Genomic DNA, 27,973 nt, shown 5'->3' on the forward strand with positions numbered 1-27,973 from the left:
AATGTGTTTTTCTTATTGTTAGTTCCCTTCACTGTGCAGAGTTTGACACTAGACTCTTTTCACATTCATCTGTTGGGTAAAGGTTTCTCTGTGCTCACTTTAAATCTGAGTTGAAGTCTGATAGCAGCCAGCCTACAAGCATGATTTTGTGATAACTAGTTTGGAACTTCCAGCTTATACAAGTGTGATGTGGAAACGTTTTTACATGTTGTATAACTTGTCTGGGGGGGATTTTTATATACAGGACCGATTTGAATTTATTCATGCTACAGTCAAATCATGCTCACGTAATAATAAAATAAAACTAACGTGATTCGCGATTTCAACTGTAGGCGGCAGCGTTACGCCGTGGGGCGTCTGGTCTGCCGGAAACAGGATAGAAGAAGAAGGAAGGGCGTGGAAGATCTGTCGTAACCCACACAAAGCGGCGGCATAGTGCTGTCTGGTAGCAGCTGGCTGCGTGCTTGCACCGTTAATATAACATTAGTTGTATGTATTTTTTATGCTTTTAAAGTAGCGTGTTAGCATTTGTAAAGCCCGAGCCCTTCGTTAGTTCCTTGAATGCTTGCCAGCTAGCGTTAGCTAAATAAGTAGCTCCAACCGCTGGCACGTTTATCGCCATTTTGCGCGTTCAACACCCCAAGACTTTCGCCAGCAGCAAGGTATTCAGAAGTGTTTGCATACTGAGGTCAATACAACGCTATATGCTTGTGTTTGTAAACGCTCAAAGTCCCAATGACAAACGTTACATACGACCCTTCATTTGTTGTAGGTGGTGGATATTGCAGCATGGCAGAGGCAGACCGACCAGGGAAGCTCTTCATCGGAGGGCTGAACACCGAGACCACCGAGAAGGCCCTGGAGCAGTACTTCAGCAAATATGGCAGGATTGTTGAAGGTGTGAATGCAGCCACTGTTGGGCATTTTATTCTCAATTCGTTCTGTGGTTAACTTAAAATGCAACACTGTTTCCGTTATTTTTAAGAATTTTAATTGCTAATAACTGTTTTTAATAAGGTGTGTGTGTCCTAACTTGGCTCTAATTATAAAACTATCAAATGTCTGCTTTTTCAGTTTTTTCCTTGGGGCCGTGAATTACATTTAGGCTCATTTTCATTTAATGCTATTTTCAGAATTAGTTGTGAATTTATTAAATGATTATGTCATTTTATATTACTTACACTGACTCAGGTGTACAATCACCAGCTCATGTTTTTCCTGCTGCTCCAGTCCCTATTTTTTTGCAGCAGGAAATAATAAACCCCTTGAACAATGAAGGGGACACATTGATTAAAATCGAGAGTCTTAATTACAGCTAGGTAGTAAAAAGAACATGCTTTTGTGTAACTTTAACTGTTGCAAAAATGTTTTATCTTTTTTGTCTGCCAAACAATGTAATCCACTTAAACAGTCACAAAGGACAAGCTCTCTCCTCACTCTGTATTTCCTAATTCCAGTTATTTTGATGAAAGACCGTGAAACAAACAAATCAAGAGGCTTCGCTTTTGTTACTTTTGAAAGTCCAGCTGATGCAAAGGATGCAGCACGTGAGATGAATGGAAAGGTACTCACTGACTTTAATCAGCCGTAATCTTGAGAGATCTGCTTGAAATTGTGATTGTAATTGTAACTCTTCTACCACAGTCTCTTGATGGCAAGCCTATCAAAGTGGAGCAAGCTACAAAGCCTCAGTTTGAGAGTGCTGGCAGGCGAGGACCTCCACCCATGCACTCGCGCAGTCGTGGTCCTCCCAGAGGCCCCCGTGGTTCCAGGGGAGGTGGTATGAGGGGCCCACCATCCAGAGGTATATTATTAATTAATTTATGTATCGCATATGTAACATTCTCGTTGAATGTTAATAATGTGTTTTTAATATTTGCCTTTCTTGTCTGTGAAAAGACTACTATGATAATTCAGGGAATGTAGAACCCTTCTTTAAAGGGATGTCATCCAGAGGCCCCCCTCCGCTAAAGAGAGGACCCCCAGTTCGTAATGGAGGTCCCCCACCCAAGAGGTCTGCCCCGTCTGGTCCCATGAGCAGAGGTAAGAGAAAGGCAATTCTGTTGGTACCTACCTCAATTTAAATGCACCCAGAGATGTGGAAGAAATTCTAAAATTGTACCTGGGTGTGCTGGTGGTGTAGACTTCAACAGGTTTTAGAGCCTCCAATTTTCACTTATCTAGTTCTCCAGCAAGTACCCAGATGGACTGTGTGTACCTCAAAGGTATTTGGTGATTAATTAGCCAGTTTGTCATTACTTTGTGTGTTCCAGCCCCCATGTCAAGGGACAGGGATCCCTACGGTCCACCCCCTCCTCGCAGAGACTCCATGATGTCCAGGAGGGACGATTATCCATCACCAAGAGATGACCATTACAACTCAAAGGATAGGTAGAACAAACAAACGTTTTGGTTACTTAATAGAAATAAAACAAAAGAATCCTGATTAAGATATGATCCAAATTCATTCATATATTATAATTTTAACAGTTTTTGTCACTTACGGAGTAAAATATTTAACACATCATGGCTACAGTTTTGCAGTTAATTATGATATGTTTCACAGCTACTCCAGTCGGGATTATAACTCCAGAGATTCGAGGGACTATGGACCTCCTCCCAGAGATTATTCATACAGGGAATACTCCAATTCCAGTTCCCGAGATGACTATGGGTCAATGTCAAGAGGATACAGGTATGAATACGGGTTGGTACAAAAAGTTAAAAACTGAGATCAGATCTCACCTGGTCATTAACTAACAATTTTTCCTGTTATCTAGTGACCGCGATGGTTATGGGGGAGGCCGGGAACCCAGAAGCTATATGGACCGTCCAAGTGGTGGCTCCTACAGGGATTCATATGAGGGTTACGGTAAGATATGACTCCATGAGTGTAATGGCAACAGATAACCACTGTCGCACAAAGAAGAGCTGCACAAATAACCAACCAAAACACAGCTCTGACTACCGCAATCTCCAGGCACAAGACGCTGCAGTTTTCCCCCTTCCCAGAGGAAACACCATTTCAGGCAGCCTCTTTAAACTTTTTTTTCTTTCCCTTTGCTGCATCCCTGACCTGCGGGTCCAAGTTGCATATTTTCCTGCTATTAGAAATATATAACCATTGGCACCTCAATTGAACAACAAAATTAGATTCAAAAGCTGTGTCCACATATCACAGTCCATATTACCGCTGCATTCAGCAAAAAAAATGTTTTTGTGGCAATGTCATGCAGACATAACGCAGAATATTTAATGTGCCCCAGAGAGCTTGCAATCATAAGGAACCCCAAAAAGTCCTTGGAAACACCCGTTGACCACTCGGTATGTGTTGCAAAGCACTCCCTCAAGGAGTACCGTTCAAAAAACCATCAAGACAACTCTGAGAACCTCGTCCTTACCTGCAGTTCTAACACTTGGAGCTCTAAAAGGAAAAATGGCTACTCAAATCAATGGCATGCTGAAATGGGTAACACTGCCCGTTTGTTCCCTGTGCTTGGATATGTTACTGCCCGTATCAACCAAATATCCTTGTTAAATGTAAGACCGATAACATGATGGGACATTTAAACATGTCGTCCATTTCCTATTACTTGTCACAGAATGAATTCTATTGGCACAAAAATGAGCACTTGACCGTGCAAGAAAATGTGTCAATTGAACCTTGCCAATTACCTGACCCATTGACCCTGCAGGTAACTCTCGCAGCGCCCCTCCTTCACGGGGCCCCCCACCATCCTATGGTGGGAGCAGTGGAAGCAGTCGTTACGATGACTATGGCAGCAGTTCCCGGGATGGCTATGGCAGTCGTGACAGTTACCCCAGCAGTCGGAGTGACCCATATCCACCTAGCCGTGGTGAGCGAATGGGCAGGCAGGAGAGGGGCCCAGCTCCCCCTGTTGAGAGAGGCTACCCTCCTCGTGATTCATACAGCAGCTCAAGTCGTGGAGGGCCACGTGGTGGCCGTGGTGGCAATCGACCTGATAGAGGAATGGCTCGCAGCAGATACTGAACTGAACTGGACTGGAAAGCACATTAAAGCAAACGTTCTCCGTGCACAGTTACAAGTGTTTTGGAAATCTGCCAACAAGACAAAATAGCCATGTCTGTGGAATATGAAGCTTAGCTTTGAACTGTACCTTGACTTTCCCAGTTTTTTATGTGTAAATCTAATTTGTTTTTTTAGTATTTCTCTTGCTCATGTAACAGTACAGTTACCAAGTGAGTGTTAGTTTTTGTACATTCAGTGCTGGTGAATCTGCAATGCCCTATACGTCTGGCTTTCCTACACTAATAAAGCTTTTAGTTGTACCTTGACCACTGCTCATCGATTTTCAAAACAAGACCAGAGACATGCAACATGAATGTTGAGTGACAACATGATCTCCTTTTTTTACAAAGTTTTCTGTGAAGCTTAGGTGAGTCTCTGCTCGTTCTATATAAATAGTCGAGTGACTTGAGTTCATTCTTAAGACGAATGTGCCATCAACTGGACGCTACTGTTTTCAAGAGTTAGGCAAATGTTACTGTCAAAATGTTCCAATGTAGTTTCCTTGGAAATGGATCCATCACCCTAGAGCCATTTGATGGCATGCAACGACAAAACCAAAGGCAACAACAACCAAATGCAACTCGACTGGTAGTCAACAGCTGGTAAGCAAAGCAAACCTCTTTGTTTCTCATGAGTTTCTCATTGTCCTGTATTGCAGTCTCCCTTCAAAGGGAGATATTCAAGACAACTTTTGCCTCAGAGGACAAAAAAAGGGAGGTCAACTGAATGTGCCTTTTTTGTTGTAGTCCGTTTTCATCAGCTAACATTGTGCAGCACCATCCCAAGAAGTTTCGTCCCTTTTCAGCAATGAAAGTTTAACAGCCATTTTGCCAACTGAGCCCTCAAAACAATGATCCCTTTTGCCTAACCAATCGTCCAACCTCAGTAAAATGATTGGCATCTGTGAAGTTTTAAATCCTACGTAAAGATGTCTAGACATTTGTAAGAATGTTTTTCTTGGTAAAAATCCAAATCCATTTTTGAATTAAGAGCCATTTTCTCAGTATCGAAACATTTTCCACAAGCATGCCAATTCAAACAATGGAGACCTCTGGAAGAACGCCACCGTCCTAACTGCCAAACTGGACACAATCACTGAAGCGAAATCGCAGTCGGACCAAGAACTACAAAATAATTCTCAGATGTCTTATGAATACATGATTAAGAGAAGGGCAACATGTTAATATTATGTTCTCATTGCAGGATGAACACCCCTCCAAGGCAACTGCCCTTGCAACTTACCTGAATTGTATCTTCAAGTTGTTGGACCAGTGAAACCACAGTGCACCAGTGCGGGTATGTCCACCAGACGAATCGTAATAAGTGTTGATGGTGTGAAAGGAAAGTACCATCGCGGAACATTATGGTAAGTTATAACTACAGCACAGTATGCAAGTTCTTTGCAAAGTAATGTTTTTGAATACTGTTATGTAATAAGTTGTTTTTAATGTTAACTGTCTTTCAGATGCTGGCACTGGCCTCTGTTCAGGCTGCTGGCTGAGTCTTCAAGTGGAAATGCGTGTTGAACGTGGAAGAACACAGGCTGAGGACTTGCTCAAATTTACATTGTGTGGTGTTTTAAATAAAGACTTTGAAAATAGCTTTGTTTCATCAATTTTGTCTTGTCATGAAACAAGAATGCAATTGGCACAATTCTCCCCTGACCTGGTGACTGTAACTGTATTTTTTAAATGGAGCTGAGGCCTTGTTTTTTTTGTTGTTGTGATTGTGGAACTTTTCTAATAGTGATAAATGATTAACTTTGACCATACTGACTTTTTAGATCTATTGAGGTAATCATGTAATTTCTTCAAGCAAATATCACAATTAAGTTAACGTAAATTATTCATGGCTTGACATAGCACTAGTCATACAGCTTTTACTGCTGTGTCAGAAAACTTCAACATGACCCGTCTTGCATCTTGGATCAACATTTTAAACTACACTGTAGATGCTGTGGGTTTCAATTGGCTCAGTTGCCACAAAATAACCCTGCTAATGAATGTGAGCAGACTACATGTCAGACTGATCACATATCCTGAGTAATTCCAAATATAATAATAAGAGGGAAATTGCCCTTAGCCAACATGTTCCACTTTGCAGTGGAAAAAGACTCTTGACTATTGTTGAGGTGCCTGTTTGCCAGTAGGGGTGATCATCAGTTTTGCGTATAGAAAAAGCGTCGTCCTTCCCCCACCGCCTCTTTTTTAACTTCTAGCAGAAGTGCGGATGTGAGTTGCATATTGATACGGAACAGGCCGCCAGTTTTTTTTTTAAGCAATGCGTGCTTAGGCAATGATCATTTTGTGGAGCTATGAATCCAGAGGAGCAGACAGTAACGTGGTTAATATCACTAGGAGTGCTCAGCTCGCCTAAAAAGAACATAGCGGACCCGGAGGAGTTTTTGAAAACATCGCTGAAGGATGGGGTCGTCTTGTGCAAGCTCACGGAGAGACTCATACCTGGCTGTACTCCCAAGGTGAGTTGATTTAAGTTAATTCAAGTCAACAAATGCCAAATGACCGACGACTCGTGTTGAAAGGAAGGGAGGGGTTTGATTAAAACATACAGACAAGCACTTCTCTCTGCAGCAGGCCTTTCGTGTTTGTAGCCCACAGTGGTCGAGCCGGGAAGTTTTAACAGCTGCCTGTTTTGAGTGGTGCATCGAATTACTGCTGCATTTTGGTGACTTTTCAGATGTGAGATTTCAAAATGTGGTTTCCTGTGAAGCGAGGAAAATGTTCCGCATTCTTGTTATGAGCGAGTCGGTGTGAACACCCACCAAAACAGGACACATTTCGGTAGGAAGAGTGCGTGAAACGTTGAGCATACACCATATTGGAGAGACCAAGCAGGTGGATTCCACCGGCCTCACAGTTTTTAAACAACTTTTGTTTTGTTTGACGTGATAAATCAACGTCAATAACATGCTTGGTTTAGTTGTTGAGATGACAAAGTTGATAATGATAAACAACAGTTGCAAAGACAGTTCGTCACTTCCTCACTTCCCGGTGCGACCTCCCCTTTGAAAAAACGGCGTCAATGTAACGGGAAATAGCTAACTGGAATAAAACCGGAAGTAGTAACTTCTCTCTTGAATGATGTACTGTCCTGTCTAGATTGTTGCTCTGTCTGTTTTGCATACACTGACCTAAAAACGAAACAGTCTGGACTTACAAGCAGCGAAAAGACAAACATGTCCTCCATATTCGTTTTCGAACGTTGCGACGTTACCGAACGTTGCGCCGTTAATGAGGATTTTATTTTGAAAGTTGGAAAAGTGAGCGGATGTTTTGCTTAAATCTGGCTGCTTTGACGTTGATGTGGTGTTAATGGTTGTGTGTGCATGAAGGAGACGCAGGAAGAATCCACAGTTATTTTGTCAACTGTAGGTTTACCACATTTGGATTGCTACAGCCATGTTACTTTGTGCGCTTTTGTGTGTAACTGAAATGACAGTAGCATCGGCGTTAGGTAAGTGCTCGTGCCAGATGCCTATCTGCCATACTAAGCCGAGGTGTGTGTTTATATATTTATCTCGTGTGTGTGTGTGTGTGCTCAGTATTGCCAGGATCCGAGAACTGAAGCCGACTGCATTTCCAACATCAGGGAGTTTTTAAGAGGATGCTCGTCCTTGAAAGTGGAGGTAAGTTGCTATGTATGTCAAGTTTCATGTCGCCCACAAACGTGCGATGTTTTGACCTCTCTCTTTCATTATCTCCTCAGCAGTTTACAAAGACTTAAACACACTCTTGCTTGTGTTTTGATCTGCTTACTCTGCTGGCATATGTTTTCCTCACACGTCCACGTTGTCAGTCAGAAAGGGAACTGTTGGCCCTTATGACAAGTGTCTCTGTTTTCAAACTTAGTTTTTCAACAGTATTTACTTCCTTTTAAATTCCCTTTCTCTTTCATGCTGCAATGGCGTTGGTATTTGTCTGTTTCTACAAGGTAAAAAACTCCCCTAAGCATACACTGCAGGTCTGTATTGCTGAGACTACGTCCTAATATTGGAACGAGGCAAATCATTTGCAGATGTTGGGAGTTTTCTCTGTCTCTGTACCAGCCTGTTTGTGACTGCCACACTGGACAGTAATTTATAAATAATCTTTTCTGGTCATGAATCACATTGTGTGGTTTCTTTAAACAGCTAATTGAGTCAGCAAGCCTGGCTCACTGCAAAATTAAGTGGTTCAGTAGTTCTGCCCAGCTGGCTTGTTATGTCTGGGAGGTCCCCTTTGCTTTTATCCACCAACCCTGCCGTAGCCCGTAATTAGACCTTTTGCGGACAGCCAGTAGCTCATGGCCAGAAGTTTTTGCAGAGCCACTGTCAAATGTATCAGCTAGGGGATGTCTGTGGCGCTACAGCAAGCCCTACCCATCCTTTTGGTCAGTGACGTGATCATGGTTGGAGAACTTTTTCTATCTCTTTTTTTGCCATTGCAAATAGTGCCTGTTTGTCCTGTGACCGCGCAAAGAGAGCAGTCATGCTGCTTTCACTTCTGCCCCGAGATGCAGAAAGAGGAAGCGCCAATTACTGCTCAAAGCCTCTGATTTTTTGCTGTGTTATAAACTGCACAAGATGATTTGCTCAGATTTTATACACTACTACAATATACAGCATGTATTCACAACATGACTCATGGAAACCCATGAGCAAGATCTCAATACTGGCAACAGTTATTACTGATCAAGGTTGATACTGTAATGTCTAATAATAATAATAAACATTATTTATATAGCACTTTTCTTAACAATGTCACAAAGAGATAAAATACTATAATACAATAACAATGATAATAATAAATATAAATAGATGTAAGACCTATTTGTTCATTCATTTTGTTTTATCAATGCAAATGGATTTTTCCAGTATTTTCTACTTTTAAAATTATTATGTATAAATCTAACGTTGTGTTTCTTACGTGATGAAAAGCAAGGAAGCAGAGTAAATCTTGCTAGTCGTGTAGACCCTAACGCTGACCTCATACCCCATGATGTAATGGTCACACTTGCTTTAACTCTGACTGACGTTGTCCACAACTCATGACTGAGGCTGTACTAGTCAAACTCTATATTTAAGATGTTTTATTTAAAATGTGAAACCTTATCCGCTGGAGGAAAGAAGATATCTGTCTGAGACAGAGCAAGTAAGCAGTGTGACTGTGTGTGTGTGTGCGAGCATCTACGTGTGCGTGCAAGTGCACAGCGAATCGCAAATGAGTCTGGCACTGTCTGTTTTATTACAAACCACTAAGTCACAAAATATGGGTCACACTCAACCGTTGTCCGTTTTTATCTCTGTCTTGTTATAAGCTTATTCAAATCCCTGTGTGTGTTTCTATTGTTTGTGCTGCAGCCTAGTGTGTGTCTCTCACTCTCTGCCTTGTGTGGACTTACCTCACATCTGAGCAGTAGTGCTTGCTATCATTAGTCTAATTTTGAAATTTCATTTCTGATGGATTCCAGGTTGTATGGGGTTTTTGGTCTAATGGCATCTTCTCTGTTTCTTTTCCAACCAGGGGTTTGAACCAGAGTGGTTATACACTGGTGAGAATTTTGGCAAAGTACTGACCACTTTGCTGGCAGTCAACTTTGCCACACAAGGTAAGAGTTTCACAGTCTCTTTCTGAACCTCCAGTCCCCCATATTGCAGACTGCTTGATAATGTTTTCTCTGACAGTAAAGAATCAAACAGTAGTGAGCAGTAGTGTTGGTTTTTACATTACAGTATCCTGATGTGTTAAAGAACTGCACAAAATGCTTCTTCTTCTTCACTATTCATCCCTCCACTGTCACTCGATGCAAACGTTTCAATAAATAATCTTAGATAATGAATAAACACTACGTGCAGCTACATATTCGCAGTGGCCAGGAGATGCCTTCTGCCTACTGCATGTGCTCTGATGGTGGTCTTTGTCATTTTTTGTCACAGACTTTGTCCATGCAGCCATTCTGCATCATGATTGGGTGTGTTACCCATGGGCAGCTGGCATGGCAGTGTGTGTTTGTGTCATGCTGGGTGCCATGTTTACTCATGTGCATCCATAGCTTGATACACCTTGAATAATATCCTCCTTTTATTTTATGTGTTTTATTTTTTACATTTAGATTAAGCTCAGAATGAAGCAAAATGCGTAAAGTGACTGAATATGAGTGTGTCGCTTTTAGACACACATACACCCCCTTCTCAAGTGCATTTCTTCAATAAGGACGCAGCATAAAATGGTTCGCAGTGCAGCAGCCCCACAGCAGTTTGGGGCTAATTACTTCACTAGAGAGTCCTTGTTTGGGGGGCACTAAAGAGGTAATACCAGTCTACTTCCTGCTCACAGCTGCCAGAGACCCAGCAGCCTTATAATTATTTAGTCAGCGTTTTTAGACCAATCTGCCACCTCTGCATGCTTTGTAATAAATGCATAATGTTCCGGGCTATTTGAGAACATGTGTTTGTGACGTTCCTGTATGTAAACAGTGTAGCGGGATATGTGCCTTAGATTGTGCCTGAATGAGTAAAGATGGAGCATCATATTAGCGCTCTGGCTAATGATTATTTTCATTACTGATTTATGTTTCTGGTTAATTGATTAGTCTATAAAATAGAAAAACGACCTTCACAGTTTGCCAGACCCCTCCAGTTGTCATCTTCAAATTGCTTGTTTTGTCTGACTAACAGTACAAAACCCAGATATTCAATTTACAATGATGTAAACAGACAAATCCTCACATTTCAGAAGCGAATAGCAACAAATGTTGATAAATTACTTAAAGGATTAATGTATTATTAAAATTGACCCATCAATTAATCGGCTAATTGTTTTATTACCTTCCTTTGGTGATATGGTTACATTTGCTTTGACTTTGTTAATGCATGATCAATCTCTTGAGTGCACTTAAATGAAGGGGAGGATGCGTGCCACAGTGTGAGATGTGGACCAGAAGCCTCTGTCAGTGCTGGGCTCTGCTTGATATGCAAATTTTTTTATAGGCTGTCTATGCCCAGCAGCTGTTCTCTCATCTTCAAAAGTGAACTTGATTTGAAGTGGATTAGTCACAAGTTAGTTGATAGGATCAAACATAAGGGGCCTCTGTGTTTTTACTCGTGATCCTCTTCCAAGCCTAGCTTTGCTTTTGCCTTATACGTTTCTGTGCCCAGCGTTTATGTTTGTTTAGGGTAAGTGCTTTTGAACATAGCCTGCATACGAAAATAACAGCGGTAACCACAGAGCTTAGCTGACAGAAGGGCTTGTTAGGCCTCTCTGTGTGTGACATGTGGGATCCATGAGCCCCTCCTGCGGTACATGTGGACTACCCACTGCCTTCAGTGTCCTTTTCTTCGTATCAGTTAGGCCTCCCTGACGTCTCAGCATATGGAAAACAGGAGGGAATCTCCAGCCTTTTTCCATCTTAACATTACATAGATTCCAAATGACCTGCTGATAAAATACGATTACACAAAAAAGTGTTACCATAGCACATTTTACTGCCTTTAAGTGAAAGTGCACCAAAGCATTTGTCCATTTTCTAGTGTCTGTGTTGAACTCCTTATTTGATCTGAATTTGAGGTTACTAAGGTGCTCTCATTACTTTTTAATTTTTTTGTAATTTGCTCAATGATCAGACAGTAGACCTGGCTAGCATCCAGTTGGCCTTTGATAGGGAGTCTTCAGTTAGTGTGTTTTCTGCTTGTTAGCCCGTAAGAGGTTGCAGGGCTTCAATGTGTCACTTTTCAAGTGAGTGCTGGCAACAAAATGAATACGTCCGCATCTCAAAGACTGCACACACACAGCTGGCAGCCGGCAGCCACTGACCCTAAATCACTGTTCCTCTGCTGCAGTGGCTCGGTGATGACACTGTAGAGGGGTTGAGCATCGGTAACGTAAATTAGATTTTTCATTTCAGAAAAGAGACGGGGTTGGAGTGCGTTCTGTTAAATATGTGTCAATTAGTCAGAATGAACGTATTTGCTGGACCAACAAACAGACTGTATGAGTGATCACTGAGACATATTTATATTATCACCCAATGACTGCATGTTGCCTTCTTTTCTTTTTTTTTGATCTTGTTTCGGAGCGGTGTGCCACTTTTGGTTAAATCAGATGATTCCATCAGGCATTGTAAATGTGTGTGTGTACTGTCCTGGGGCTGTGCAGAGCAATGGACCATACTCTCATGAATTATCATCAAATTGTCAGCCTCCAAAGTATGTGTGCACCTGTGGCAACTGTGATGATGATTTTGTGTGTGCAAGTCATAAGTTCAAACATCAATGTAACTGAAATAATGGAGGCTCCACATTTCCTCTGTGTGTGTCCATAGACTGTGCAGCTGAGAGGTCATGTCCGCAGTCTGGTGCCCCCTCTCCTAGTCAGTCGACATCTGCACACACACTCTCCTCTGCCAAATCCAAAGGCTCTCTGCGTAGACAATCTAAATCAGTGGTATGGTCTCTTCTATATATATCTACATCTTCTGTCCTCCTGTTGTCTACTCTCTTCACATGCTTGAAACACGTTCACCCCTGTTTGATTTCCCACATCTTGCACATTTTTTCATACAGGTAATTTAGCGGTTGTTTACACCAGATGACTACACATTGTATTCCCTTGCACAATGAATAAATAATTATCAAGAGAAGCACAAAACATTTGATTCAAAGCCCTAGCTGAATCTAAAAGCAAAGACTGGTTGAATATTTTTTCAATTCAAATGTTTATATGCACATATTTTTGCTGATACACCTCATGAGGTTTGTGTTTGTGTCGCTGACTGTCTATGACAACCACTCCAACAGGAGATGTCTGAGAACGGTGGAGGTGGGCAGCAGATGGTGAAGGCCCGCTTCAACTTCAAGCAGAACAACGAGGATGAGCTGTCTTTCAATAAAGGTGACTTGCTCCTCGTGACGCGACAGGAGGAGGGAGGATGGTGGGAGGGCTCACTCAACGGCAAGACGGGCTGGTTCCCCAGCAACTACGTCCGCGAGATCAAACCCTGCGGTGAGTTGAGCCTCTCAGTCAAGATCATGAATTCCTGAGTATCGTAGTGCTGTCCGTTTCAAAAGGAGTTTATTACAAACTTTTTGTGTAATGTACAAAATACACTTTTAGCTAAACTTTGGAGGTGTAATGATGGTGCTGTAGTCAGGTATGGTCATGTTGCAAAATAGATGGCAACTTAGTTTAGCATTATGGTCCGGGAGATTTTTGGCATTATTTGTGTTCCAACACTTAGTTTTAACACTAATTAGCACAAAATAAAAAAAATTTGCAGGAGAGAATATGAGATATAAATGCTGAGGTCTTATTATTAATTTTTTTTCAGTTGTGCCTTGTAACTTGTATAGGTCAATAAAGAGGTCATCTGAAACACATTTCCCTCAAAGAAAAAAAAGTTTTTCTTCCCATAGATGTTAAAAATTCCACACTGGTAGTTATTATTGTCTAGATATATACAGTATTCATGGTTTTTTTTTCCAATCTTTTTGGTGATTATTATGAATTAATTCCAATCCTTGTTGCTTACCTCCTCTACAGAGAAGCCTGTGTCTCCTAAAGGAACTCAGCTGACCAAGAACTACTACAGCGTGGTGAGTCAAGAGTATTTAGCACATGTAAAAATGTATATTCTTTATGTCAGTTCACTTACAAAAATTCTGTTTTTATGCAGATCGTAGTGATACTTATAAAGCAGGAATTCATACATGTAAAATTAATTTGTCATTCTTATATTGTAAAGTGTTTATTGGAGTTTTCTTTCTATTAAGACATTTTGGTTGTCGGGGTCACACACATCCTGGTTAAAAAGTGGCCAAATAAAACACAAACGTAGTTGAAATCATTCAGCAGATTAAGTGAGCTAAGATCTGCTAAAGACTGCATTTTTTCATGACTTTGAGTATTTTGAATTATGCATTAGTAACAGCAGCTGCTGCTTAGTGTGTCTGTTGTCATATTAGAGTTTTCTTGTTTTTTTTCTTTTTCTTGTAACAAATATTGTTGGGAAGTTCTCTATTTTAAATCACTCTCTTTCAGCACTGTTGATAAAGATAAGCAAAGTGCTGATGAAGTATTATGGACAAAAAAATCCTGATTATCAACCAATTTTACCTGAACTTTTTACTTTTAGGAAATACTGTGTTTTCCTGGAATCTGCCAACACTAAGTGTTCTGCTGATTGTTCTGCTTTTGCAGGTGGTACAGGACATCTTGGAACATGAGCGGGAGTTTGTCAAAGAATTACAGACAGTGCTTAGTTGTTACCTACGACCCCTGCAAGCCAGCGACAAGTAAGAATAATGACGGGGAGATGTGACAGATCCATGAATGGGCAAAGACATGACTTAAGGCAGAGGGACTATGTGGACTGTATTATACTACATATGAAATTAATGTTTTAAGAAATAAGTCAATATACTTGAATTCACTGAACTTGTTATTGACGATAATGCTTACTGTAGTTTCATGTTTAACTTTCTTTCATTGTGCAAGTCGTGTCTCTGCTTATATTAAATATGTGCACATTCAGGGTGAGCAATGCAGACAGCGCCACCCTGTGTGGAAACCTGGAGGAGATCCTCACCTTCCAGCAGGGACTATGTGTGGCTTTGGAGGACTGTACCAAGTAAGTCATGCTGGACAAACCTTTGTAGTTTGGTCAGTTACAGTCAACTTCCATTCTAACACTCTCACTGGAACAATGTTTGGACTACAGCGTACATCCTCCTGTGCTTGTTCTGTAAGACATAAACAAATGCCCTTAGAAGAGCATTCTTTATTCGTTTTCATTTATGTTTTACAGCACATTTACTACACTGCACACATGCTATACATTACTGCCAAGTGTTCCACAAAGCATACCATACTTCATTATCTTTTTGCAATCACTTCCTTCCTCCCGGACATCTCTTCCTCTTCATTTCTTCATGGTACAAATATCAGCTTGCAAAGACTAAAACATTTCTTTGAAATGGGTAATCGGTCATAGTGACCATGCAGCCCAGTATATTTTTCTCAAAGTTACTATCTTTGCACACATTGATTTGAAAAATCGGCATGTCTTTTGGTGCATTCATGCGCTGTGGGTGAAACTCTGACATCCAAAACTACTGAAAACAAATGGCTGTCTTGGGGGAAGGAAAATACAGTAAAAACATCTTCGAAGGTATGTTATGCTTTGGAAGATGGCTAATAGCAATGTGAAGTGTGTACATCTAAAGATTGCCCTTAAATTCTTAAAATACCCGTGTAAACTATATAATTTGAGCTTGAGGCCTTTACGCATCTTAAATTAGTCTTTCGTTTAAGAAATCTCATTATTATGGTTTTGTGGTGCTTTGTTAATCTGATGAGATATCAGCATGTATTCTACCAGGTTTCAAAACTGCAAAGTCTTGTATTCTACCTGTCAGTAAAAACGCCTTTGACAGCATAAAACTTACAGCTTTGGGAAATGATTTCATATATCATCGGTACAAACGTCTGTTTGTCTCTTTCCATATCTCTCTTCTTTACCCAACCCTTTTCTTCACTCTTTTCCCCTCTCTAACTTGTCTCTGTCTCTCTGACGTTGCAGAGTGTCGGAGGGCCAGCAGCGAGTGGCGGGCTGCTATTTAAACCTGATGTGTCAGATCAAGACTTTGTACCTGGCTTACTGTTCCAGCCACCCTTCAGCTGTCTGCATCCTCACTGACCACAGGTCAGCCCCGCACACAAAACAGCATACCACAGCCATTCATTACACAACAAAGAAAAATCTGTTTTTTAATTGACTTTAAGGACTTCCTGGTGATGGATTCACTCAGCTGATGAAGGTTACAAGTTTGTATTGGTTAACAAGGTTTTTCTGAAACATAAACGGCATCCTTCAAACTATAATATAATGTTGGGATACCCACAAGGGGTCATGAGATGATTTCCTGGATACAATGTTTTGCTACACAAATTATCTTTATTTCTTTCATCTTAGCTTTTTTTTCTTGTAAAATAACATATAGTTTTGCATCTTCAGGCCCCTAATGTGTTAAGGGGTCAAAGTCAAGGTTGGGAACCATCCAAATAATCACTGCCCTCAGATTTTGCTTACTATCTTTTTCACAGTAATTTGCTTCATGTATTTGAGAAAAGTTGTCACGGGCCATTGCTGTGTGGTTTTTTTAACTACTGCATGTAGTTTTTTGTTGATGAGCTGTAAGTTATCTTCGAGCCACAAGGTGTCAGACTTCCCATCTGTTAATGACTAGGAGGCTAAACTGAGTCTGAGCTGTAACATCCCCCCGTGTGCTGAAAGTTTCCTTTAACTCAGTTACTGCCAAAATGCATCATTTTCGTTGAGTGGGACCTGCTGCTGTGAATCTGTACTGCATAGAGCACAGTCACTGTGAAATAGCAAAATGGCCATGGTGCCGTTTGAATGGTACATTCTTGGGTAATGTAGAAGTGGCTTGTCAGGCCGTATGTTGTGAGCTGCAGACTAAGTTGAATTACACACAGGAAGCCGACTGTTGACAGGATATATAAAGTTGTGGTTATGTTGACAGGCAAGCGAGACACTTTTTCACAGTAAGCACATTTGCATTTCAGTTGCAGGAGCCTATTTGTGACATTCACATTTAACCAATGCTACCAGTTTGTGTTGCTACAGTATAATGTATGATTGAGGTTTTGGGTCATGGAAACTCATGAATGGTGTTACTTTCAAAGTATGTTTTCAGGTTTGCAGTGAAGTAAACTTGTTGCAGTCCAGTTGCAGCAAAAGTGCAGAAATTGCTGACCTAATCAGTGCAGCCTGTTAACACCATTACAGTTGTAGCATAGGCGTGATATACTGTATGTTGTCAGTGGTTCTTACAGCAATGACAAATAAATGGAACATTACATTACATAAACCCCCTTTCCTCAATAGAAAGCTAAAAATACGATATTAATACTATACAACGGAAATTAATGTACTGTGTAGCAACATGTTGCCATACCCGGAGGCAGTTATGTAGTTTAGCTTTTTTCTGAAGAACTGAGTTATACAAAGTTTTAGAAGTCTATTTTTTGTTGTTTTTTCCTGCTGTTTGCACTAACTGCTGCTATTTGCTGTCAAAATCCAAACTGCAGTTCTGGCTATTGTTAAAAACTGAAAAATGTGGTCTAGTCATTACATCTTTTTACTATTCTAACCTCTGTGTATCACAGGTGGGACAAATAATCAGTATACAGTACATCAAGGTTTGCTTTACGTTTTATGGTGTTAAAATTACACTGCTCCTGATTTTCTTGGATTACTGAGGCAGAGCTGCTTGCCTTGTTCATTGCAGACATTTGAACGGTTAAGCCTTTTGCCACTTTATGGGTGCTGGATATTGGAATGACTACACACGTTCATGTCGCTGTGTGTTCATTTGTTGAAAAGGCTCATAGTCTTCAGCACATAACCTTTCATCTCAACTGTCTGTAAAAAGAGCTTTTCATAATGCAGAGAATAAGTATAGTATATGATTAAAGTGTGCCCTTTTTTTAAAGGGTTATTTTTCAGTTTTCTGGTAAATTTTCCACCTGCACAGATAACATGATGTTCAATAAATGACTCTCTTTGTAGTATATAGCAAATCCCAAAAATGTACTGTATGGTAGAACCATTATTGTATGCAAAATATGTGAGTCCCAACCCTACTATGTGTGGACTCATACATATTTAGTGAAAATGAAAATCTTTATATTAAAATAAATATTCAATTTAATCATTCAGTCATTAGAAATCTGCATCTTTGAAGTTTCCTTGGATCTTGATCTGACAGTCAGGATGCTGCTCTGTACTCTGTAGTTTATCCCCATAGAAAGCTAAAAACACCACCCTGTGGATGAAAAGTGTGTGTTTGTGTGTGGTTTAATAGTGAGGAACTAGACAAGTTCATGGAGAGCCAGGGAGCCAGTGCTCCAGGGATCCTGACCCTGACCACCAGCCTCAGTAAGCCTTTCATGAGGCTCGACAAATACCCCACCCTGCTGCAGGAGCTGGAGAGACATGTGGAGGTACAGGAGGAAATAAACATAATGTCTAAATATATAGACTGTTGTATGTATATTGTATTCATATCTGTGCTGTGTATTTGTAACCACAATTTCAACAGCTTTTAAACAACTAAATGACCAAATGTCTGACAATGTATGTTAGTGCTAAATGAAAAACAAAACTTGTCTCTTTCAGTCACTTCCATTGTATATCATAGTATGTATACTTGTCTTGCTGTAACATTTAGAGGACTTACGTGTTGTTTATTTCCGCCACAGGAAGCCCACCCAGACTATGCTGACATTGTGAAGGCAACAGCAGCATTTAGGAGCCTAGTGGTAAGTCTGGGATGTCCAGGGGGCTCTGCATGCTTAAACTAGCCTTAAACTATATCGCCTTTGTTAATCTCCACCAGGGCTTAGGCTTCCCTCTTTTTATCAGTACAGAACAAGGCTGAGCTAAACAACCTGTAAGCCTCATGTCAATTCTCAATTATTGGATTGTAAATCTCCTCGATTTCCCTTTTTTTTGTTCTTTATTTATTTTCCCAACAAAAATTAAATTTTGTGTCAAAGGTTAAAATGTGGTTTAAGTGAATTTGCTTTTCAAATGAATGCTAATCTCCTGAATGTTTGGGCTTATCATGACCTCCAATGTTAATTAACGTGGGGTTATTTTTTATGATGTTACATTTGTTGTCATGGGCTACACACAAAGTACTTCATAATCAGGCACCCTGAGCTTTTTCCCTACTGCATGTTGAGTAATCGCCTCGTTCCTACAGTGGGTGTGAACCGAAATGCCATCTTAGAAGATTTGGATAAGAAACGAGCAACCGCATTGTACCTGAGTGAAGAACACTCTGAGACACAATTTCCCCGGTATATCTACGAGTTCCTAGTAAGAATAGATGAGGTGACTCACACATGTCTCCTCGGCAGGGTTGCACAGGAAAGCAGGGGAAGAAAACATCACACAACATTTGTAATTTGCAAGTCTCATTTTTCTTTGTGTGTTTTTGAATATGTGGTTGGGTGGGCAGGTGCTTAAGAAATGCTAGTTACATATCTGCAGTGCTCCGTCTACAGAACCTCCTTTTTGTATAATCTGCAGTGGAAAACGACACATGTTGCATTGTCATTTTTCCTGTTTGAAGAGGGAGAGCCCCTGCCTAGTACCTGAAAATGTTCTGCTTTATGTTGCCGGTTACTCCATATACCTCTGACAAAATTTTTAAAAAAAGATAAAATCCCGTACATAGTAAATATTGATGTAAACGGTTACATTTTCCAGAGCCATATCCATAGTGGAAAAACATTTCCCTGCTGCTCATGACTCAGTATTTCTAAAAGGCAAGAAGGCAAAGTTATTTCCAAAGAAGCCCCGTCTATCTCACTGTTTCACTGAATTATGAAACATCTTGCCAACTTAAGTAACTGATATATTCTGTATATGTGTGTGTGTGTGTGTTTAGACACAGTGCCAGGATCTGCGGAAGCGCAAGAACCTGGAGCTCCAGATCTTGTCAGAACCAGTGCGGGCCTGGGAGGGAGACAGCATGAAGAGCCTGGGTCACGTGGCCTACATGTCCCAGGTCCATGTGAAAAACGGGTCCAGTGAGGTGAGAGAGACTAGTTTGACGCAGTCCAGGATGTCCAGAAATAACATCAATTGTCGTTGTCGATCCATCTAATTGTTTGGCTGTCTTGGTGAATGGTGTAGATTAGAGTCCCCTGGGTTCCATTCAGTCAAAGAGGATAGAAAAGGAACCTGTCACAGGATTTATTGCATTACTAAGCAGCAACATTTTCCTCAGTTCGCACAGAGAAGACTGTAAGAAGGACTTCTATGTGCTTCTTTTCCCATCTCTGAAAGTCTTTGGAAAAGTTTAATAGGAGTCATCCCTTGTTACATTGTCTTCAGATTTAGCTCTCAATCCAGACAGCTGCATTGACCGTCATTAGTTCAAGAAATATATTTTACTTTCCTTTCATGAGTCCAAATTGAGACAAGTGCCTTGTCTTCTCTCCATCAGCTGATCTATTCACAGCCTGCATGTTTTCTTTTGGGTCTTTTTTGGTTTGATGCAGGTAAGCTGATGGAGGAAGTGTGAATGGCACCTCGAGGTGGAGTGCTCTAGATTTGTTTGACTAATGCAGAGTCTCACTATTACAAGTTAAGGGCACTGACGGTAACTTAAAGTCGAGACCCAGCATCACTATTTAAAACAAATGTGAGTGAATCTGAATGTGTCAAAGGGTGCTTTGACACATTCACTTCTTTGACTTCTTTGACACAAGGGGTTCACTGTGTCCATGAACTGTGTGTGCTAAGTCTGTCCTCCTTTGCTAATTTCATGTCCCCCTCAAGTGTCAAAACAGAAACCTATGTAGGCCATACGCAGACTGAAATGCCATCTCCTCTTTCTTGTGTGGTTTCTGTGTAGGGGTCAACTTTGAGTCGGTGGTTAGAAGAATAGACATCTGGATTCACCCTCTTTTAATCACTGCCAACCATTTTCCAACCACCATATCAGTCACCATATTTATCTCGCAACTCAACCTTCTTCTCAGCTCATTTTGTTTTCCATTCCTGCAACAAGTTTCAAGTTGTTAAAAATGTGCTAGTAACCAAATCTTTTTTGTCTCTCTCTTGCAGGAAAAAGAGGAGCGCTATCTAATGCTTTTCCCTAATGTGTTAGTTATGCTCTCCGCCAGCTCCCGGATGAGTGGCTTTATTTATCAGGTGAGGCACACTGTTCCATGAACCAAGTAAAATTTCCATTTGTATCAGTTTTCATTTTTACAGGCACATAAGTCCAACTCGCCTCATTAACTTCAGGTGATAACAAGATACACCACATATCTCCTCCCTATGATATGGTGTCTTACTTCCTCTTACTTTGTTTGTCCCATTCACAGGGACGACTGCCACTGGCAGGCACCACAGTAACGAGACATGCAGAGGATGCAGACAATGCCCACTATGCCTTTGACATCACAGGTTTGCATCTGACGCTCTGGAGAAAATGATGACTCCTCCTCTTGAGTTTAGTTGAGGATACAGCGGTTACACGTTATAATGAGTTAACCCAAATAAAAAGATCTTAGATCGAGCATTAGCTCATTGAGCAGCTGTGGGAACCACGTCTTAAAAACTAAAATTTAAACTAGATGTCGAGACAGCTCTAGGATATTCATGCTGGTGTCTGTACAGTCAATAAAAGGATATCAAACTTGCCCTACTTCCATTTGCTACATACATGCATTTAGATAAAACATTTGATTCAGATAATCCAATAAATGTGAAGCCTTAAATTGTTAATCTCTTGACATCCACAGTAAAAAATGGAAGTCCACTACGACAATTGCATCAAAACATGTTGCTTCACATGCCTTATGCCTTTGTTAGTCAGGACAGCAGGTTTGACAGTGTTCACTTTGTGTTTAGTCATGTATTTTTTACCATCACGCAGCAGGAATTTCTACATTTTGGGGGAAATGTAAATCTAGACACAGAGAAACATCGTTTCGATCTTTAAATGACACCTGCATTTCCTAAATTGTTTGTTCTAGTTGTGGCTGTGGCATGTGTTCACTCTTGTCAGCCATATGTCACTGAATAAAGTGTGTGGGTGTGTTGCATGTGTGTTTATGTGCTGCAGGAAGCATGATCGATCGCATTACAGTGTTCTGCAGTTGTGCCCAGGAGTTACAGGAATGGCTCGAGCACCTTCAGCCCTTTACCAAAGGAGGCAGCCCCGCAGGCACCATCTCAAAGGTCAGGACACACACATACATACACAGTGTAAAGTCAAACCAATTCCAAAAGTGAACCTGGCACCTTGCTGAAGTGTGAAAAACTCAACTAGACTCATCTTTCATTGCACACATACTTCTCACAGACTTTCTTGTTTTCTTTCCTTTGACCGTTCTACATGGCGTCCCACATGGCGTCCCACATGGCGTCCCACATGGCGTCCCATGTAGACCGTAGAGGGCAAGCCCCTGAGCATGGTCGGTACGCCCACTCACCTGTCCCACCTGGGCAGCCTCAGCGCTGTGAGTCGCGGCCCCCTGGAACCGCCGAAGATCAGCAAGCCCTGGTCTCTCAGCTGCCTACGCCCCGCGCCTCCCCTCAAACCCTCTGCTGCGCTGGGATACAAAGAGGTAGGAGGTTGTAGAGCTGCAAACAAACCTACACAAGGTTGATATGCATCTCCTATAAGCAGCCATGCAGAACATTGTTAGTCAGAAGTCCCCCTCCTCTACAAGTCCCACTCTGTCCCTTTTTCCTGTTTCTACTTTATTCAGACCCCCAGTGTCCTGTTTTACACAAAGCTTTCCACCAAACATACCTAACACAAGTGAAGTTGACAAACACCTTTAATCCGTCCATACATCCAAATTGACTAATATTGACACATATTCTTCAGTAAAAGATAACAGATAGAAGTACTCCAACTAGATGAGGATAGATGTAGAGGTCCAGTTTGATCTGGATATCCTGTCTTACCTACACAGTCGTAATCTGTCGCCATGTTAGCCGCCTGTGATGTACTTTTGTACCTTAGTATCAAAGTGGTTTTCGGTGTTTTATAGATGTGTGATGAATTAGTAACTTTTCTTCTGTTGTCAGACATTTTTATCTACAAGTAGCAGGAACTGTATTATTATTATTATTATTATTCAATAAGTAATGTTCGTCAAGGCAACAAACTGGTTATTAACTATTCCATCGTAACGTTTGACGTCTTTACAATAACTAAAACTATTTGTGGCAGGCTACTGTCCTGTGATGACAACAGGAAAACCCTTCTAGCTAGGTAAAGAACATGGTGATATCATGATAACATTATTAGTCATGCAGTATATAGAATAGATTTAAAACAAACTAACGACCATGGTAGGGTATGATTATGTTCTGAGGAAGTACATATCGGTAACGGCAGCATGATCACTGGGCGTGACTGGCTTTGGAGAACTCGGTGTAGCAGTGGTTATCGGATGCTTGTCTCTGGTGAGTGAGATACGTAGTCTACGTGGGAGGTAGACACTTTCACAGTCATCAGTCAGCACTTTATAACTTCCAGTTATCATGGACAGTCTTGCGACATGTTGAATATATACAGTATCTACGGTTAACATTTATCTTGACATTTACTTCTACACAAACATGTTCTTGTCCACTGTTTGACTAGAACCAAGCAGGCTTGTCTGGGTCTTTGTCTCTGCCCTGCAGAGAGTGCATGCATGATTCCTCTGAATGCATAACCACCTTTCCGACATTTTCTCCATCTATCTTTTTTTTACACGAAGTGATCACCCTATTCTGCATAGACAAAGAATAGGTAGAGGGGGTGTAAAAATGTTCACCATTAACTCTCTATCACATCCTTCTCTCATCGTATTTTTCATGCACATTTCCCCTTTTTCTCTCTTTTCCCATCCTGCCTTCTGTAGAGGATGTCTTATATCATGAAGGTAAGGTTTCTATCTGTGTGTGTGGGTAAGGATGTGGTTTGTGGGGGGGGGCGGTTGCCTGTGAGTGCGTGCGTGCGTGTATGTGTGTGTGTGTGTGTGTTCTTGCCCCAGTGTTGAGCTGGCATGCCATTGCTCTGTTCGCTTCACTCCTCCCTCATTGCCATCTGTTGGTTTCCTGTTTTCTGTAGCCCTGCGTGTCTTTGCTGTGTTTTTTTTTTTCTCATTCTGTGTAATAATAATTCAATGTCCTACTCACCATGGTATCGGTTATCTGTTAAAAATCTTTTCCATGCAACAGTAGTATCATAATATCTAATATCTACAAGGGGTGCTATTTTTGGAAATCTAGACACAGCGTGCAAAGTGCATTCAAGTCATTCAGCCCTGAATGTATTTGCACACATGTCACATTTGAATAATCAGCAGCCTAAATATGCTGTCAAATTAGATGATGTCTCTTTTTGAATTAACCTGGTAGGAACTGTTTCCCATGTGTAACGGTGTGCAATTATTTTAGATCACAATTTATAATTTATAATTTGCCAGGTAGCTTTAAACAAAACTCCAAATGAATACTGAAGCTCATCTGTGTCTGATGGATGTGCAGACAGTTGTTTAACATGGTGGCCATGACATCATTATAAGGCAATCATATTTCAGGCTCTTGTGTCTGTGATGTAAATATCACAGAACATGTGTGCACTGTACTCCACTCCACTCTCATCTGTGGTAAACAAGGAACACCTATAATGAGGAAAGGACCTCCGTACACCTCAGGGAAATACGCTTTGTGCTGTGCGCCTGCATTAATGTGAATCCCTGAGCCCCTTCAAAGGCTCTAAGAGACGTGATGCATTCAATTATTTCTCCTGATACGTCTGAGGAACTTTTAGGAGTCTGTGGTAGAGTTTCAGGATTGGTTTAATATCTATTTTCCTATTACATATTTGATTAAGCTTCTCCGCTCCAGCCAAGGACAAGTGACATCATGTACAGTATTATGACAATATGATGTTCATAAGTCATACATTAGCATCGGTCTGCACCACCATGACTAAACTGTAATTTTTAGTAAGTTAATTATTCATCACACCTTAAACTCAACCCAGCAGCAAAAAAGAAAAACCACATCATTGTGGTTTCATAGAATGTAATAATGTGATAACATCTTGGCTTCCATTTCCATGGCTTTGTAAACACTGTATCCCACAGGTAAAGCGTGAATATTTTTGAATATATTTTTTCTCCCTCCCTGCCAGTAGTCAGTGATGATGATGGATTTTGAGATAACTGTTACTAATTGTGATTTGAGTTTTGGTGGTCTTTATTCTTTATTGTGTAGCCCTGTTAGGCAGGATTCATATGAGCACAGATGGATTACCTGGCTGGTTTGGTCGTCACCACATGCTTGCTGCCTTTTTTCGTTGATGGAATTTCGTTCTTCGATGTTGTTTGTTCATAAGGGATGCGCATCCTTGTAAGCTTGCATTCTGTTTGGTTTGGAGCCTTGGCTTTACAGGTGTGTGTAGCAGTGTGTGTGTGCGTGTGTATGTGTGTAGAGAGAGATGTACTGAATTTAATGTTGCACTTCTTCCAGGACTCCAGCAAGAGCCCGCGGCCCATGAAGAAGTTCCTGCCAGGCAATAGGAAGAAAGAGCGGAAGCCCTCTGATGACGAGGTTCAAACGAGGAAAAGTAGGACTTTTATCGTACTATAATATAAAATGTATTAATACAGGCTTATATTGCTTTATAAATACAATTTTCAGTTGTTCGGGTGTTTTTAATAAGATATATTTATAAGATAAGAAAATAATAGTCCAGCCCATTCTTCACATGAATGAATGTAGAAGAGTGTGGACATTGCTCTTATGTAATTGTATGTTCATTGCACCAATGCAGTGTGTGAAATTCTCATTATCTATATATATTTGTTCTTCATGATTGTGTCCAGCTCCAGTAATGTGTGTGACACCATCTGCTGAATGAAACTCCTAAGTGTGTATTATGGTATATTATGTGTATTATGTATTATTATTATTATGACGTGGATAATCTCCGGTTTTGACAGGCACGGCCGCTCTGGAGGAGGACGCTCAGATACTGAGGGTGATTGAGGCGTACTGCACAGGGGCCAGCCTGCACCAGACCACCGCAGGTGTGCGCTTGTGTAAGGACCATGGACAAATTGTTTCTTTAATGCCTTCTTAGATTGTACGTCATCAACAGCTGATACAGCCATGAATCAAGCTTTCCCATTAATTTGTGTGTGTGTGTGTGTGTTTATGCAGCGGTGCGGAAAGAGTGTGTCCCTCAGGTGCTTCTGCCAGAGGAAGAGAAGATCATTGTGGAGGAGATGAAGAGCAACGGGCAGACAGTTATTGAGGAAAAGTATGCATATTATTACTTTGGAAAATAGGCTTTCATTACTTGTTGTACTAACAGTGACAAGCCAGGCTTTTTCGTTATTTGTATTTGGATCCTGATTTTCTCTGTAATTAGATTCAGAAATATGATATTGATCCTGTTTAGGCTGTTGAGGCATGAATCTTTACACAGAATGGCCAGTATTACCTTAATATACAAATGTGTTGGGAAATTATGTTTTTTACCTGCTTATTTAATGAGCTGCTGTTTGAAAAGGAAAAAAATAGATATTGATATCATCGAGCAAAACCTTCTCTATTTTCTTTATTTCTTTCAGGAGCCTGGTTGACGCTGTGTATGCTTTAAAGGATGAGGTTCATGAGCTGAAAAAGGTAAGTGTGAGTTCTGTGTGATTTAATGTAATAAATGTGCTCCAGTGTTTCATAAACACAGCATGTGTAGAGACGTTTTTACACGTGTCAGAAACCTCGTTCTGTGTCCTACTTCTTAACGGTGTCACTGTGCTCGCTGACATTTTTGAGGGGTTAAAAATGTGGTTGAATGAACTAGAACCCAACAGATTTTTCAAAAAAGAAAGTATATATTTTCAGTTAAAAACAAATGTAATGACAATAAATTGGTTCTTCTTAAGAATATTCTTATTATCAATTATTCCAACAAATATTCATATCTTATATTTTTCAACAGCATATAAAAATAATTGTGGAAAAAAACAAAATAAGCTTCCTGTTTCCCTCACTTTCTCCCTGCTTTTCTCTCTCATCTCTCTTCATATGCACCTAGATTCAAATGGACCCTGTACTTTTATTCATGAGAACATTGCCAACATCACTGTATCTTCAAACACTTAGTTTACTTCTAGTGTTTTGTGCAGAATAAGTAAAGCTCCACATTTGCAAATATTTAAAGAAGAGTTTCCTTGAAACTTTGCTGTAATTTCCTCAAAGCCCATAAATGCATCGTCTCTATATAGACCATAAACCTCTTCAAGCCCTTTTTTTGACCATGATTGAAAACCCACGGCTGATGTGCCCGGTTTGAAGGAAATATTGTCCCAAATTGGACTAAAACAAGATAACGTGTTCCCTATGTTCATGATGTTAAGCACAATAGGGTTGGCTGTGTGATTAATCCTTTTGCACATAAGATTAAAAAACCTATTGAAGAAAAAACTCAAAACAGATATTTAAAATATAAACTATAAACGAAAAGACATAAAACTATATTCACATTAATTGGGAAAAGGGTAATTGAAATATACATAAAAATGCCACCAATAAAACACTTATTACTGCATCATTTATTACTCTGCAATTTATCTGCCAATATAGATGTTGATACAGTATATCTGTTATAGCCTATTATCAGCCAATAATGCTTTAATGTTAAATGCTGTCATTGTCTGCATGTTTTACAGGAGAACAAGTGGATGAAACAGTTTCTGGAGGAGGAGCAGAAGTCTCGCAAAGAGCTGGAGAGAGTGGTTCGAAAACTGGCCAAGCAGAAGAATGATTGCGCTTGGGATGACATCAGCCACTGAACGCATCCATACAATCATCCTCATCCTAGTGTGACTGTGTGTGTGTGTGTGTGTGTGTGTGTGTGTGTGTGTGTGTGTGTGTGTGGGTACAGTTATGTAAGCATGCTTGTGGAGGGTCAGGTGTGTGCGTGTGTATTTGTGTGTCTGTCTATGCTGCGTCTCCATATTTCAATCGCACAGCGCAGCAGCGTTGGACTCCCTCCCTGACGACGAAGATGCTTGGAGTCTCTTCGCTTCAATTGCTGGAGCATGATTTGACATTTTCATGAAATCTAACCTGTCTTCCTGATCCAGCCTCACCTGATGAGACTACAAATATATGCCTCTTCATGAAGCAGCTCAGAAGACTGATCATGTGGGATGTTTCAAAACATACTGCCTCTTGGCGACTGGCACTGTGAACACTCCCCAGCAAATGGAACCATTATGGACAAAACAAGTTCTCTTCTTTTGCTTCAGTTAGAAATAGAAAAGGAGTACGAAGCCATCAAGTCCAATAGGTGTTCTCCTG

General features: G+C 40.7%; 2 protein-coding genes across 5 annotated transcripts; both read left to right on the plus strand.

Moving 5' to 3' along the window:
- Nucleotides 1–416: 416 nt before the first annotated feature.
- Nucleotides 417–5,651, plus strand: rbmx (RNA binding motif protein X-linked). 2 transcript variants are annotated; one of them, XR_011597557.1, is made up of 10 exons: nt 417–662; nt 773–898; nt 1,458–1,564; nt 1,645–1,804; nt 1,900–2,043; nt 2,274–2,391; nt 2,567–2,695; nt 2,781–2,872; nt 5,255–5,417; nt 5,517–5,651. XR_011597557.1 is itself a non-coding variant. In XM_070912924.1 (9 exons), exons 2-9 carry the CDS (start codon nt 790–792, stop codon nt 4,010–4,012), a joined length of 1,176 nt encoding a protein of 391 aa, XP_070769025.1. In that variant the 5' UTR covers nt 417–662; nt 773–789; the 3' UTR covers nt 4,013–4,317. The 2 variants fall into 2 exon arrangements, 1 of the variants encoding a protein (XP_070769025.1); XM_070912924.1 differs by lacking the exons at nt 5,255–5,417; nt 5,517–5,651 and adding an exon at nt 3,696–4,317.
- A 714-nt stretch (nt 5,652–6,365) lies between these two features.
- arhgef6 (Rac/Cdc42 guanine nucleotide exchange factor (GEF) 6) lies at nt 6,366–27,531 on the plus strand. 3 transcript variants are annotated; one of them, XM_070912839.1, is made up of 22 exons: nt 6,366–6,530; nt 7,614–7,697; nt 9,574–9,658; nt 12,371–12,492; nt 12,846–13,050; nt 13,588–13,640; nt 14,245–14,339; nt 14,579–14,674; nt 15,626–15,748; nt 17,934–18,072; nt 18,331–18,390; nt 19,527–19,673; nt 20,711–20,797; nt 20,974–21,055; nt 21,717–21,882; nt 22,119–22,221; nt 23,515–23,535; nt 25,133–25,229; nt 25,606–25,704; nt 25,826–25,925; nt 26,239–26,293; nt 27,340–27,531. In XM_070912839.1, the coding sequence occupies exons 1-22, from the start codon at nt 6,366–6,368 to the stop codon at nt 27,460–27,462; spliced, it is 2,307 nt and encodes a 768-aa protein (XP_070768940.1). In that variant the 3' UTR covers nt 27,463–27,531. The 3 variants fall into 3 exon arrangements, with proteins under 3 accessions (XP_070768940.1, XP_070768938.1, XP_070768939.1); XM_070912837.1 differs by having other exon boundaries at nt 21,717–21,832; nt 22,042–22,221; XM_070912838.1 differs by having other exon boundaries at nt 21,717–21,832; nt 22,042–22,221; nt 25,606–25,692.
- The last annotated feature ends 442 nt before the right edge of the window (nt 27,532–27,973 follow it).

Source organism: Enoplosus armatus, chromosome 10, assembly GCF_043641665.1.
Source record: "Enoplosus armatus isolate fEnoArm2 chromosome 10, fEnoArm2.hap1, whole genome shotgun sequence".
Lineage (NCBI taxonomy): Eukaryota > Metazoa > Chordata > Actinopteri > Centrarchiformes > Enoplosidae > Enoplosus > Enoplosus armatus.